Source organism: Cariama cristata, unplaced genomic scaffold (genome assembly GCF_000690535.1).
Source record: "Cariama cristata isolate BGI_N322 unplaced genomic scaffold, ASM69053v1 scaffold10486, whole genome shotgun sequence".
NCBI classification, from domain to species: domain Eukaryota; kingdom Metazoa; phylum Chordata; class Aves; order Cariamiformes; family Cariamidae; genus Cariama; species Cariama cristata.
This window is the reverse complement of record NW_009622662.1, coordinates 32495-47599: the sequence shown is the minus strand read 5'-3', so window position 1 is coordinate 47599 and position 15105 is coordinate 32495. Positions and strand designations below refer to the sequence as shown.

The following is a 15105-nucleotide window of genomic DNA, read 5'->3' as shown; positions in this document are numbered from 1 at the left end:
ATAGAACGATTTGGGTTAGAAGACACCTTTAAAGACCATCCAGTTCCAACACCCCTGCTGTGGGCAGGGACACCTTCCCCTGCACCAGGTTGCTCAAAGCCCCATCCAACCTGGCCTTGAACACTTCCAGGGATGGGACATCCATAACTTATCTGAGGAACCTGTTCCAGTGCCTCACCACTCTCATTGTAAAAAATTTCTTCCTTATGTCCATCTAAATCTACCCTCTTTCAGTTTCAAACCATTGCCCCTTGTCCTGTCACTACAGGCCTTGCTAAAACATCCTTTCTCCGTCTTTCTTATAAACCCCTTTCTATACTGAAAGGCCACAATAAGGTCTCCCCAGAGCCTTCTCGTCTCCAGGCTGAACAACCCCAGCTCTCTCAGCCTGTCTTCACAGGAGAGGTGCTCCAGCCCTCTGATCATCTTCGTGGCCTCCTCTGGACTTGCTCCAACAGGTCCATGTTCTTCTTGTGTTGGGGGTCCCAGAGCTGAAGGCAGTACTGCAAGGGGGGGGGGTCTCACCAGAGCGGAGTAGAGGGGGAGAATCCCCTCCCTTGACCTGCTGGCCACGCCGACTGTGATGCAGCCCACGATATGATCGGCTTTCAGGGCTGCAAGCGTGCATTACCAGCTCATACCGAATTTTGCATTTACCAATGTCCCCAAGTCCTTCTCTGCAGGGCTGCTCTCAATCAGTTCATCCCTCTGTCTGTATTGATACTGGGGATTGCCAGACTTATGTGCAGGACCTTGCACTTGGCCTTGCTGAACTTCATGAAGTTCACATGGGCACACTCCTCAAGACTGTCAAGGTCCCTTTCCTCAAGTGTATCAACTGCACCACCCAACTTGGTGTCATCTGCAAACTTGCTGAGAGTGCACTTAATCCCACTGTCTATGTCATTAGGGAAGATATTAAATAGTATTGGTCCCACTACGGACTCTTGAGGGACAGCACTCATTACTGGTTTCCACTTAGACATTGAGCCATTGACTCTAACTCTGGATGCAGCCATCCAGCCAATTCCTCATCCATCTAACAGTCCATCCATATCATTCAGGTCCATTCTCTTGTACTTGCAATATGACTTGAATGGTCACTCCATTTTCAGCAATGTTATACTTTAGTAACCTTACACATAGGATAAGCTTGAACTTTGAATTAATTTTTCATATATGACTTGAAATCGGCTGTGTTTTTCTTCTTTGTCTTTTGAGATGAACTAGATGGGAAAATGTATTTAAAGCCATGTTCTGTACTTAGAAACAAACAGTATTTCAGTGGAAGCTCTGTGTGAGGAGTCAACAGCCACTGTAAATGGCAATGAAATGAACTATGTTCAAAAATAAGGAAGTACTGACATGCCAGTCACCTTCATTTTCCTGAATGGCAGCCTGCATCATTTTACAGTTGTTGTGATGATTGAAAGATTTCCACATCCGACTACATCATACCATTGTGTCTTTGCAGCCTACATCTTGTGACTGAATCATCTGGGTAACAAAGGTGCAGTGAGACCATGCGACGGATTCTGTTTAGGGTTGACACAATGTGCAACTCTATCTGAAGCAGTAAAGACCTATAGATTGGAGTAGCTTTTGGCATTTCCACACAGTTTACAGTATCCGTCATGTACAATAATTCTTTCTACTCTTCACCTTTTTCCCTGCTTTTTCCACTGTGTTTCAGTAATATTTCTCCACAAATAGGTGGAGTGAGTCTGGATTTGAAAAAAGAGAATTGCCTTCTTCGTCTGGAAAAGAAGTGGAGAAGTGATGGTAGCAGCCATAAAGGCAACCAAAGAGAGTAAAGGAGGATGGGACATCTGGGGAGCCAATTTTATTCTTGTTCACTTATTTCAGACTTTAACAGTAAATGTATTCTAAAATCTGATAAATGAGAAGGAGGATTTATCTGGTGGCTGCAAAGATAGTAGGTAGCTTTGGAATCAATGAATGGCTCAGTTCTATTCAGAGCAGCAGGAGATAAAACCAAAGCATCATATTGACTGTTCCAACAGCCCCATGGAAGGAAGACATGTTCCTTCTGTATGGTTTCTGCAGACTAGCATGGATGTTTCTTGATTTGTGATCTTCATTTGAATACTCATGAAAGAAAGCAAAATAAAAACCAGAAGGATTCTATTTAAAATTGCTCGTGTCATTTTATGTTATTATATATTATTCTTCTTTCAGTGTGGATAAGAAAAATGGAAGCGTATTTTCAGCTAATCTGCTTCTGATATAGTGGTTAGATAACAGATTTCCAGATGCTGCCTAAGTCTGGAAATTCTGCAAAAATGGACATCGCAAAGCCCAATCTCTGGCATATCAGTTGTGCAACAACAGTAAGTCCAAGAAGTTTGGGATACATTTACTCTAGACTTAACCACACACACAAGTCATTTGCACAGTATGTGCACAACAGCTCAGCAGGTTTTGGGTTCTCTTGACAATCTCCTTCATATACCTGAATGTTGACAGTTTTGAAAGCAAAGGAAATTAATTTTGCTAATTACCGTGGCAGTCACCACTGCCATATGAACAACTGTGCATCAGTCCAAACTTTGTGCTCATTCAGTCCTTACCCAGGACTGACAAATCTGTGAATTTGTGAAGATGGATAGAACATGTCATCAGTTGCCAGTCTCTTTTTGAAAGATACCGGGAAACCCAGGTCCTACTGGCAAAATTCAAAGAAAGTTCAAGGGCACTAAGATTTCACTTACAGTCAGAATATTCTTCCTGGTAAAATTCCAGACTGCAATTATCTGCATGCAGTACACAATTCCTCTGAATGTGTGAAACATATACAATATACATTTATGTAAAAACAGTAGTTTTTCCTTTTGACGTTACCTCTGTTAAATCAACAAACTTGTGTCTGACGCTTGGTAGAGACTCAATAGCTCGTATTTGTTGAATTAGTTCATATCTTTTCCTAAGCTTCTCCTCCTCTTCTTCTAAAGCTTGCCGAAGAAGTTCTCGATTTTCTTCACAAACTTCCTGAACTGAAAGATAAGAGCCGATCTCTGTTAGCTGGTTGCATATTTTAACAAGTAGTCCATCTGCAGGAAAATTCATACGCATTTGTGAATAATGATAATAATACTGATCTAAAGGTACTTGAGAGAACAGTCTGGCATTGGTGGGAGGAATGATTAGAGAAACAAATGAGTACTTCCCACCTCCACTATCTATCCTTCTATTCAGCACATAAACATACTGTATACATACATAAAGTAGAAACTTGGAATTACTGCTTTGTAATTTCTGTTCTCATTAGTGCATACTGTTTCATGATTTCATAAAAGGATATTATAGAATAGCAAATACACATAGCTTTTCAAGCTACATATATCCTAGAAATCAATGAATTGCAAAGGCTGCTAGGCTTTGCTTGCCCGTTTCAGAGAAGCTAACACTCTCTGCCTGCCTCCACTCTTACTGATAGAAGTATGGAGATACACAAGCAGAGAAAAGGCTGCTCACCAAAACAGGCACAACTAGAGGTACCCTGTTGGTACAGTAGATGTTAACATGGCTTTGCACTGGAATATGTACATCCATGCCAGTCAGAACAGCCTTCTGCCTGGACTTCATAGCTAATGCATCAACTTAAGAATTTTCTTTAACAATAATGGAGGATGAGTAACATTATTGCCCTTCATCCTAATGATGGGTCTGTCTTGGAGGTGCTATATCTTTCTCCCTTGTGACACTGTCCTTCTAGGCGCTGGCTTTTCTTTCCTTAGCTACAATATTCCTCTCTGGACTGTCTTCTCTGGAGAAGACAATAATCTTGAGCCATGATTCTTTCACAGTGGTTGCTAGGCAAATCCCCTCTTAATAATATGAATCATAAGAATCTAAGCTTCATAACTTAATTTGACAAAAAGTAGAGTCATTCACATATGCTACTTCTACATGGAAGGGGAACTAGTTGCAGAATATGAGTGCTGTATTTCTCCCTTTTAAACAAAGAGTAATTCCCATGACCAGTAGCTTAGAATTTCTGAGCTAGCCATTACCAGCTTATTCCTGGCATTCATATTCATGCATTCATGGGAATGTATTACCTGGATCTTCCCCTCAACTTCCATTTCCTTTCTGTAAAAATTGTAATTGGCCCACTAAAAGAAAGATGAAGTAATTTGGGGACATTTGGCAAAATCTCTCATTTTTCTGGCAATATATAAATACCTATCTGCTGTTTGTATTTCTGGAGCTTTATTTGTGCTTGCTTTGCATTCTTGTGTCCTTCCATGACCTGTTCCACCAGCTCTCTCATTTCTTTCTGTTCCTGTAGACGTTTCTCCGCATATTGGTGCATCAGCTCTGCTTTCTAAATCCCAAACAAACAGATGAATAAAATTCCTGATAGCTGCTTATCTGAGTCCCTCAAATCATTGAAATAGGGCAAGGACAATTGGATTCAAAGTATTATATCATCCACAAAGTACCAAAGGACATTGGCTGAGGACAACATAGAAACCCAGATTTAAGCTCCCCTCTTTATGTTTTATTTACCCACAACAGCCATCCATAACATTTGCACTGCTGTTTTCCAGGATTCCCTCCCACATGTTTCTAAAAGCAGACAAAAAAGCCATCTCTGGATCTGGTTGTGAGATACCAAGAAGAGTGCCAATTTTATACACAGCTGGTTGTGTGCCTGCAGGATCTTCTTGGGCCTAGGTCATATCTCTGTAACATACAAAAGTCCACTTTTGGCTATCATGTTCCTTTCTTTGTCACAGGAGATGAACAGGAAGCACAAACTGGATTTTCCCAGACTAGATTCCTTACTGTACTTTCTGTTTCAGATGGAAGACTAGAGTTTTAAAAGAAGGAGAAGAGTCAGCATGACAGCTGTTGGTGAATGGGGAATTGGTGCTCAGTACTTTTGGAGATCTCCATATGGATGAAGTGCCCTGTTGGCATCTGTTGGCAAGCGAAGGGAGCTGCCTGGAACTGATTAGAGCAAGTCTGATTTGCATATTCCCAAATCTATACACATTGGGACATTTCTGTTAACAAATAAAACACATATGCTCTGAAATTGAGGTGAATATAATTACAATAATTTTGGAATGAGTATGAGTGATTGCACTATGCTCAGTTGTACATAGCAGGGTTCACTTTAAGTTCTTGCTACAGCCTGTCTGAACGGACTTGAAGACTCAATGCCAGAAAAGATTGAAAGATTTTATAGGACAGAAAAGGAATTAATTAAACAAGTTTCCCTTTTGCAGCATGGCCTTTATAAAAATCTTGTACATTTGTGGTCTCATCTTAAGTTGCTGACACACTGCAGAGACATCTGTGAGAGGTGGCCAAGAGAAAAGTACTGGCTGGCCTACAGGGCATAGCAGCAAACTGGGGTTATAGAAAAGAAAAGCCTGTGACAGTGACTATGAAAAAAGTTAAAATCTACAGTATTAGTTATTTCTTGATCACTTGTTTAGTTTATAGGAAAAGCACTGGAAAAATGTAATGTGAGTTTGGGAAAATAATGAAAAGACCTAGCAATGTTTTTGGGAAACTGTGATTTGCCAGATTGGAAACTGTGTAAAAATACGTCTTGGCATAAATATACGGTTTTCCATATATAAAGATCCAAAGAGGGTTCTCTGCCTGAATTTTCCCCTAAGAGAGATCTAGGCATGTCAGATAATATATAGCAAATTGAATTATATCAGTTTAAGAAAACAAATTCTTTCATATTTGTGGCTTTTATTTTAACAATATAATGAAATTAGTGATATATTGGTGATTTCATTACAAATAGTGCTTAGTATCTCAGTATCTGTTCAAAAAAGATATGCACAGTGACATGAATATAGGGGTGAATGCTTTAACCTTCTGTTTTATTCACTTTACTTTGTAAGTGTTATCAATCAAATCAAACACTTGTAAAAAGTACTTTAATGTATAAGCATTGCTATATCTGGAAGTTATAGCACTATTTTTCCATTGTTTGCAGACTCCAGTGACTAGACACTGTATAAAACTTTTACACCTTCTTATAGTAGGTATCATCAATACATAGCGGTACATTTTGCACTGATCGAATGTAAGCAAAATTTGAGCAATACTGTATGTATTACCTCTTCTCTCATTAGATCAGCTTTCTTCTTATTTTCTTGAATTACATACTGATGGGCTAGAACTGCCTCTTCATGGCTCAGTTTCCCCTGAAGCCTCCTGCACTCTATTTCAGCCAGCTGTTCTTCCAAATCTTTTCCACGCATCTGTTTTTGCCATTCTAAGAATTCAGATGGGTCTCGAGCCCCTCGTAGCAAATTTTCAATTCTGCAAGATAGAAGATAGAGTATACTATTCTAGGGATCTGTCTCTGCAGCCCAGCCGTAGTTCATAAAACATTTATAGTAGTTTGTTGTGATATAAGGAATTAGATCTCTGCAGAGAAAAAAGGCGGTCATTGCGAAGTCATTTGACAGATATATTTTAATTCCAGTTTAAGAGGTGTTCCTACTGTGTGGAAAGCCTGGGAAAGTGAGGCTGGAAGAAAGTGCATGAGGGCATGGACCTGAAAGTTTTCAGTAAAACAAAGCCCCAAGAGAGGGCAAACTTTAGCTACATATAGATTCTCATAAGGAGCAGGGAGAATCAGACTGAAGGTATGTACATTTTCTCAGAGGATTAATTACTTTGCTTAGAGGTAGAAAGAACAAATAACTTTTCTCTTTGGCAGTCTTCTTGGCCACTTTAACACAGAGAACTAAAAACTTTTTTCCTTAATTCTATTTGTTTTGTATTTTGTCGATAAAGTAATATTGCTGTAATGAGGCAAAGAAGTATTCAGCTATTAAGCGAAACCACATTCTTATTTTTTCTGCTCAGCTGAGAGAGAAAAGCATAGCAAAGCCCTGGGGCAGGCCCATCAAAGTCCTGCAGCAGAGGAGTGAATGAGCCAAGAACTAGGGCAGAGACACAAAAACACCGTAAATTGCATCTTACTGCGGCTCCCCAATGCATATATATGTGTATCTGTTGTGTGTTACACACAGCTGAAGATTAAAACTCAGTAATATAAAATAGTGTTAAGTTACAGGGAAAATCTGCACCTTTGCCGAGTGGAACAAAATTCTGCCAGATAGACTGAACAGTATCATATGTAATACAAAAGAACCTCAATGTACATACATAGCTGATAACAGAACCTGAGTGATGCATAATATCTTACTGCTAAAATCCTGATCCATATACCAAAATTTGCTAGGTCCAAAGACCAAATCTAACCTTGGGCAGTCATTCCGGGACTTAAAATGCTAACAATGTTAGTATTTAGCCTGCTAAGTCAGGTGGATTAGAAATAATAATAAATCAGGATGACATGATATAGGTTTTATCTTTGTTAAAATTATTAGTGAAAGTGTTCTGCAATTCTAGTTACAGAATACAACCTGCAATGGCCATTCAGGAGTCACCCTCTCCCTAGTTAATGTCTGCTGAAAACCTATGCTGCTGAATAAGGACTCCTTATGTCAGAGGAATCCTATGTCAGGATTCCTTAGAGCCCTAAGTGCACCAAAAGGACCTGCAACCTGTTATTGCCCACCCCTGCCTAGGATTTAGTTGCTTGGGTTCAAAGACAGCTCTGTTGCAGTGTAACTGTATAACATTGGATCAGACTGCGGGGAAAAGAACTGTGTGAGGAAGAGCTATGAAAAGTCCTGTGGTGTGTGTAGAGTTTCTTCCTGGGAGCCACATTTAAGCTGATGTTAACAGCCTTTTTCCTTGCCTAAGCTATGCTGTAGGTATGCCTGCACCCAGCCTAGTCCCTGATTGATCCTGCCTTGTTGATTTGGCTTCCCGGCTTGACCTTGGCCCTGACTCGTCACTGTGGACTCATCTCGCAATCACTGGACCGTCGGCTGACCCTGCTGTCTGTCACTGGATCTGCTCCACTGCCTTGCCAGGGTACTGTGGAACTGAGCTGCTGTCAGGGAGGACATTGTCCCTATGTGCCTTGCTGTCACCCTCAGCTCCTGGCTTACCTTGCCTTGTGGAGCAGCACACTCTTAGTCCTCCATAACTTACTGTGATAGAAACGGACATATATTTTTATATACATATAAACAAGTTGAAGTATCAAATTTGGCATGGAGTTGACCACAAACCATTGAAGAAAATGGAGATGTATGAAATGATTTTGGCTTAAAATATATTCATCTTTTATAATGGATGCAGAAAGAGATGTGTATTTGCATCATTATTTATTCTGGACAATCAGAATAAATAGAACAAGTGATCATTGGACTTTGCAAGTGGACACTAGCCAGAGTGCTAAATCAGAACACAGTCACGCTGTATAGCATCTACAGTAAAACAATGACTTTAATGTAGACTTTAATTTCAGTCCACTTTTCTCTTTATTTGTCAACTGTGTTTATAGAATAGCTTCCTAATGCCTTACAACAGATACATTATTTTAGTTTACCTGGAATTCACTTAATTATTTTAATGTGGTTAATTATTCTATTTCCAGGGATGTGAAAGTAATCTGAGAAAGAAGCATGATTATACCTCTTGAGCTCCTGTTCCACTTTCCGCTGATAGAGGGCACCCTCTCTTAAAATAGCTGCAGCATTTAATTTAATAGGTATATTGTCAATCTGTTAGGAAAGGCAATGGATATACTATAGTTAGTAATGTAAACCATAAAACAGAGTATAAAAACATTTCAATGGGTTAAATAAATCGACCTAAGACAGCATAAATTTTGCTTAAAGCATTCATCTAGCATTAATCTGACATTCACAATGAAATTGCGTGCTGTTCATAAACCACTCAAGCTGCTTAAGAAATCAGCAAAGTCCCCCAAGTGGATTATAAATTTGTAATCACTCTTGGACCATGTCAAATCCCATAGAATGCTTTCACTTCCTTTCCTTTTTTTCAGTGCTCATATATATAGTGTGCAAGGATTCCATCTGCTTCGGACAAAGAAAATAAACTGCTTCTCTGAAAGATGGTTAACTTAGTCAAAACCATTAAAGTAAAATATAAGCAGTACCTTTCATAGGAAGGTCTCAGAAGTGTTTTACAAATGATCACTATTATAACTTCAAAATATTTCTAAGACAACTGGCATCACCAATTGCCATATCCATTTTCTAGATAGCAGGAGTGAAGTACAGTTCTCAGTGACTTTCAGGCCTCATGGTGTACCTTGGACTAGATTCTGTGGCTGCTTTGCAGTTCTTCAAAGTATTGCCTTAGGACTAACTCCTAGGCAACCTCTGAATAGTGAGGGAGGAAAGGAACAACCTCGCTGTGAGTTAAAAATGTTCCCTGCACAAGTAGGCTATTCAGAAAAAATATATCACCTTTGCAGACACAAATAAGAGACCTGATCTGAACCGAGGCAAAGCAGTGCTGGTGGGATAAGACCTGGGATCATTCCTGCAGAAAAAAAAGCTTAGTCATGACACATTTGACCTAAACCCAGACAAGTTCCGTGTTCAGAATCCAAACACGTATTTAAATTCCAAATTAACAGCTTAATGAGTGGCTGAGAAGCAGATGCACAGAATCACTCAAGCTATATACTGCAAATACTCTATGCACAAATATGTACTGCAATCTCCTGAAATACATAAGCTAACTGGAAAAAGGATATTTATAACTGATATTACTCAGGTAGGTTGAGGATAACAAACACATGCTATCACCTAGAAATTCACTAAGTAGAATTACTGTGTTTTCCACACAGATGGCACATTTTAATGGACAAAAATTAATTACCTGTCTGTTTCTTGGCAAATGATGATAACTTGAAGAATTTAGGAACCCAAACCAATGTATTTTATTGCTTTTGTTTGACTCACTATACTTACTCTTCTTAATGCCTAATGATGTCCTTCCTTCCTTTTGGTCTACTTCTCAACTCTTCTCAAAGTCTTCTGCATTATATGAATATTCCCTTGCCAGCCTGTATTTTATACACTCTACTGTGTATAAAATGTCTACTTAGAGTAAACATTTTCTCTGACACATGTAGAAATTTTCGTATTTTTGGCAATTACTTGCGTATACAGATTTCATGTTCTGTATTTACCAACTAGAATTTGGATAGAGAACTGAACTAAGAATGATTATGGAAATACCTTTAACTTCAGTTTCCCAGTTTATTGAACAGAAATATGGCTATATGACAATGAAACAGAAATTTGATAGCCCATATAGTCAAAATAACTAGGACTCCCAAGATATATGCAGACAGGTATAAGTAAAACAACTGAATAGATTCTTCTATGTCATGTGGTATCAAGGAATTCTTGAATTTTACTCATTGTCTTCCTGTTGTGAGATACATTCTCTTTTTTCAAGATGAGAAAATGGAAATAATTGGGAAAATCACACAGCACTGTAATTCTTGTGGAAGAAAATTGTATTCACTATTGCCACCTAATGAACACACAAGAGCTCACCAAACCAATAAACATGTACAGTAAGGCCTGATATGAGCAAAAGGCAGATTGAGACAGAATGATGATGCATTTGTATGGTCTCATTCTTCCAGTAAAAGGGATGAATAGATATTTTGTAACAGCAATGAGAAATAATTGGTGCTGCACATAATAAATGTGTCTGAAATTAAAAAAAAATTGTTTAATATACTGTAGGTGTTCTAAAAAGAGCAAAGGAAAATACTAGTTGGTTAAAACATGATACAATTTCATTAATTTGAGGACAGATTATAATCTTATTTATACATCTTGGATAAAGCTTCCTCTTAGGACTTTTCTACTCACAGAGTTGCACAGGCAGGAAGCAACAGGAATAGAAAGTATTTTAAAAGTCAATAACAATATGCCTATCTCAGCTTGAAAGTTATAGCAGCATCTTGAATATCACCTAACCAACCTTTAAGGCAAACGTGTTTAGAGGAGATAAAACTGATTTTGTTCCTAGAGGAGATACTAGCAGGTGTTAGAAGTGGCCCTGATCAATGCCATAAGATGCTAGATCCATATTTTTCTTTCTGCAGTTTAGGCAGATGGTTTGACTCTCATTAGTACTCACTAAGATTTCAGTATTTTACAGTATTTTCCTCCAGAAAAGGAAGTGGAATATACGTAGTCTTGAACTAAACCCACATAATTACAGGTCATGAGTGTTTGGGTTAACTATATAAATGTTTCCTGTTTTGTTTTTTTCCCCCTCTTTCGAGTGCAGAAGGAACTGGGATCTTACTACTTTCTTTTAATTTAAATGCTGCTGGACTGTAAGCAAGCAGAATGAGTAGGTGATACTGTTATTAAAGATAACTTCAGTATCTGATAAACGCCAGATAGGCTTTAGAAATACTTGCCAGATGCCTAGTTCCCCAAGCAGGGAATCAGTCTTTCCAAAATATATATGAGCTGTACCTAAATACATAGTTTTTATTAAATAGTAGATAGACCTACTCACAAGATATTTGAGGGCACAATACAAGCACAGCTTCCACATTCATTCTGCGTATGAACTTGAAGCAAATGAAAGGTGACAGATGGAATGATGTAAGACTAAAGATTATCTGTAGTACAGTTACTGCAGAAATAGTAATGTGAGTTTTCACGTGTTATATCATTAGAGCTGAATAGCCCATTTTCCATGTCTGCAATTCTCTGACCCTTGGAAATCCTAGCAGAGAAGCAAGCAGCAGAGTGAATTTTATGACATCAGTATGTGTCTAAAGGAAACAAGACAAACATCCAGACTGATTGTATAGTGTGTATCAGACAGTCATTAGCTGGAATGATTGCTCAGCATTCTTTAGGGTCTCATTTTGAAACAGTGATTTACAGACGCAAGATTCTTCTGTCCCTATGCTGAGTTCTTGAACCAGGGGTTTACAATTCTTTTTTTTTTCCTGTGAACTATTCTGTCCTTACCCTTTTACATAAAAACTTCTCCCTTTGTAATTGAAAACACTGTTAAGGCAATATGGTTACATTGGGCAACTGCACACCACTTACCTGTCAGGGCCCAACAGGTCTTAATTGCCCTGACCAGCCTCACGTAGGACCTCCACTCACACCCTCTAGTCACTGGTCCACGAGCCCCACTTAAGCTCAGGTATGGGCTTCAGTCCTTTCCTGTTATGCTGGAGCTAATTCTGCTCCTGGTTGTCTGTCCAGTTCTGTCTCCTGCTGTCATGGACCTGTGTTGCTGTTGTAGCCTGGTCTCCTGACTGGACTTCCTGGGTGGATCGCAGACCTGACTTGTTACCTTGCTTTGTCTAAGGATGACTTGCTGTCAGCAGGACCCATCACTACCACCAACCTTGTCATGTTCAGATACAGTGGCCTGGCTGGTTGAGGGCACTGCCTGTGCTTTCATTACCTTTGGCTCCTTGTTTCTCTTCCCTCCTGGAGTAGCCACACTCTTGTTACTCCTTGACCATTTCTTTGTGGACCGTTAATTGTGCATGGGCCAAAATTAATGAGCCATAGACCCAATCCATCCCATGCTCCTGGCCATAGAACTTAGTGTAAAAACATGGATTCCAGTAGAGTTTGCATCATCACAGAATTTGCATATGTGGTTTTTACTCCAAAGTTTTCAAGTACATCTGACAACAGTACCTTAAAGCTTACTTACCTTGCTTTGGATCTTTTGAGCCTGGAATGCTGGTTTACTCTTCATACTGTCATGTGTGTTCTGCAGTTCAAACCAAAAATACATTATTTCATTTCAGAGACAGATTTTCAAGTACTCAGCAAAAAATATTAGATATTTACCAAAAATCACTCCTGAGTATTCATCTAGAGCAACAAATACGACCATAGGGGACGTATTTTGGAATTGTTCTATTGCTATGTAAACCCGACTTAGTGGGAATATTTCGTATCAAATGACCACACAAAGGTAGGTCCAAGTACTGACTAAAATAATGCTAAAAAAGTAACAGTGATTTTTTTTTACTATGAAATATTATCTCTATATATGAATATATTCAGCTCTTGATTGAAATAGATATTGAGAAGACAAAATAGGGTGTCTAAGCATACTTCATGAAATTATTAAATAGTTGCAGAAATCTACTGATGGTTATTAATTTAATTTTATGGTGTTAGCTACAGATACTGATGTGAAAGTGTCTGGTACCATGGGGATGAACACAGTAAACAGAATATGCAGATGTGATGCTGAAATGAATATATTACATATATAGTTTGGTGACACAGTTGTGACCTGGGAATCAACCAAAGCAAGAATTCTGTATGAATGGGACTGTTTTTCCCTCAGCTTGGCTGCTCTGTGGCATAACAGTTAATGGAAAAATAATACATGGGTTTAGAGAAATATTGCCAGTTTGCACACTTGTTGGAGTAGTATCACAGGAAAGCTGCTTGTCTCAAAATTAGGAGAATAATAAAGCAGCACCAGAAGTATAAGAAAAGGGGGTGGTGCATTATGCATCCAAAGAGGCAAATGTTAGTATATGGATGTGAAATGACAATACAGCTATAAATGATGGCACATAATTCCTAACCCCAGATAAACAAAAATTTTCAAATACTTTGAGATATCTTTAAATACTTCAGTCATTTTTCATCTTCATACTGGGGGATTTTTAGGTAACAAAGTAGTTTGTAGCGTACCTCTCCCTTTTCAGACTTCATGGTTGCACACCTGAACCGGTTAGCATTTGCTTTCAGGAGCAGATCCTAAAATTAAAGTAAATAGCTTATGGTACATTTAAATTCTCTAATAAGAATTTTCTGACTTGAAAAGCCTTGCAGGCCCAACCAGCATATTAATTTGTTTCCAATGAGTGAAAGCTTGACTTTGTATTTATATGAATTTTCATTCCTGATTAAAGACTTGAAGTACGTAAGTCTTAATTTTCTACATAGTTCTGCCTGGTTGTATCTCGTGCATAGGGTATCAGGCCTTTGATAGGTCTGCCCATATGAAACATTGCTTACTCAGAATTCAACTTAAAAGCCTCATAATTATCTATGGCACATCAGTACCACAGGTAGCAACTGTTTCCACATAGCTAACCAACAGCGGCTTTGTTTATGAGTTAAATTAGAAGACTATGATCAGGGGGCCTGAGTATCAAGGGTTGCTCCAATAGGCACACCCCTAACAGTAATTCCACCTGTTACTTTAAAGGGGGAAGTACAGGCAGCCACATTTCTAGTTTCTGGATATTTCTTTTTGTTGTAAACCAAATCTCTAATCAAAGCCGTGAAACACAGACTAGATTTTCTAATGGCTTTCTAGACAGCAGCTGTCCATAACATCAGTGCTTCCATAACTGTCTTAAGTATGGCTTCCAGTGTTCTCACTCCTTCTTACAGATGCTCAGACATGGTACTTATAATGACAGCTATAGCTTCTGCAAAAATGCTATGAAACAAATGGCATTTTGAATGCATATTTCTTTTAGGACCCAACATTTCAGCTTGTCTAGCAAACCGTTTAGGGAACTGACCTTTGTGAATGCTTTGGATGCCTTTTATAACATTCCAGAGGCGACAAAAACTGCTGTTATTGCAGCTATAATTTCTGTGGTGGTTTTTCTTTGTTCCTTGTGTTCATGCATTTTCTCCACTGAACAATGTGGCTGGTTGTTAAGTGATTTTGTAGTTTTCATAGATTTTTTACAATATAGGCACTGTGATATCTTGCTTTTCCTCCCCAGTTTTTCTAGGAAGTTTGTTTGCACAAATAAGCACACAGACAAATAGGCGTGTGCTTTCTCCACAATATGGAAATAAAAGAAGGATAAAAAACCGTGTTGTATTGTTTTATAATGAAATATCAAGCATAGGTAATGTGATGGGTCAGCAAAAGGAATGCAAAGTTTATCCCCCTAGAATCTATCACACATTAAAGCATTTACTATAGTTTAGGAACAGAATCCAATGCCCCTTTCACAAGGACATGAGGAGAGCCCAGAACAGTGACAAATGGACTTGTACTGGCTAGTGAAAGTTAAAGTAAGGCATTTTCAGAATGGGGGTGGGAGAGTGCAGATAAAAAGCAGTCAAATAGCATGCCTTTTATCAAGCTTATACTATTATTCGATTGGATATGGTGATTGCAGTGTGAGGAGGAAGAACGAAAGTG

General features: G+C 38.7%; 1 protein-coding gene across 1 annotated transcript in view; it reads right to left on the bottom strand.

The window, feature by feature from the left end:
• The window catches only part of CFAP99 (cilia and flagella associated protein 99), a gene marked incomplete at its 5' end in the record, with an annotated part of 56333 nt that overhangs the window by 11455 nt on the left and 29773 nt on the right, over nucleotides 1-15105 (bottom strand). Inside the window, 6 exons of the mRNA XM_009702413.1 lie at nucleotides 2863-3014; nucleotides 4207-4348; nucleotides 6114-6318; nucleotides 8557-8645; nucleotides 12622-12681; nucleotides 13626-13691. Of these exons, the coding sequence (XP_009700715.1) occupies nucleotides 2863-3014; nucleotides 4207-4348; nucleotides 6114-6318; nucleotides 8557-8645; nucleotides 12622-12681; nucleotides 13626-13691 (714 nt within the window). The remainder of the gene's footprint in view (nucleotides 1-2862; nucleotides 3015-4206; nucleotides 4349-6113; nucleotides 6319-8556; nucleotides 8646-12621; nucleotides 12682-13625; nucleotides 13692-15105) is intronic.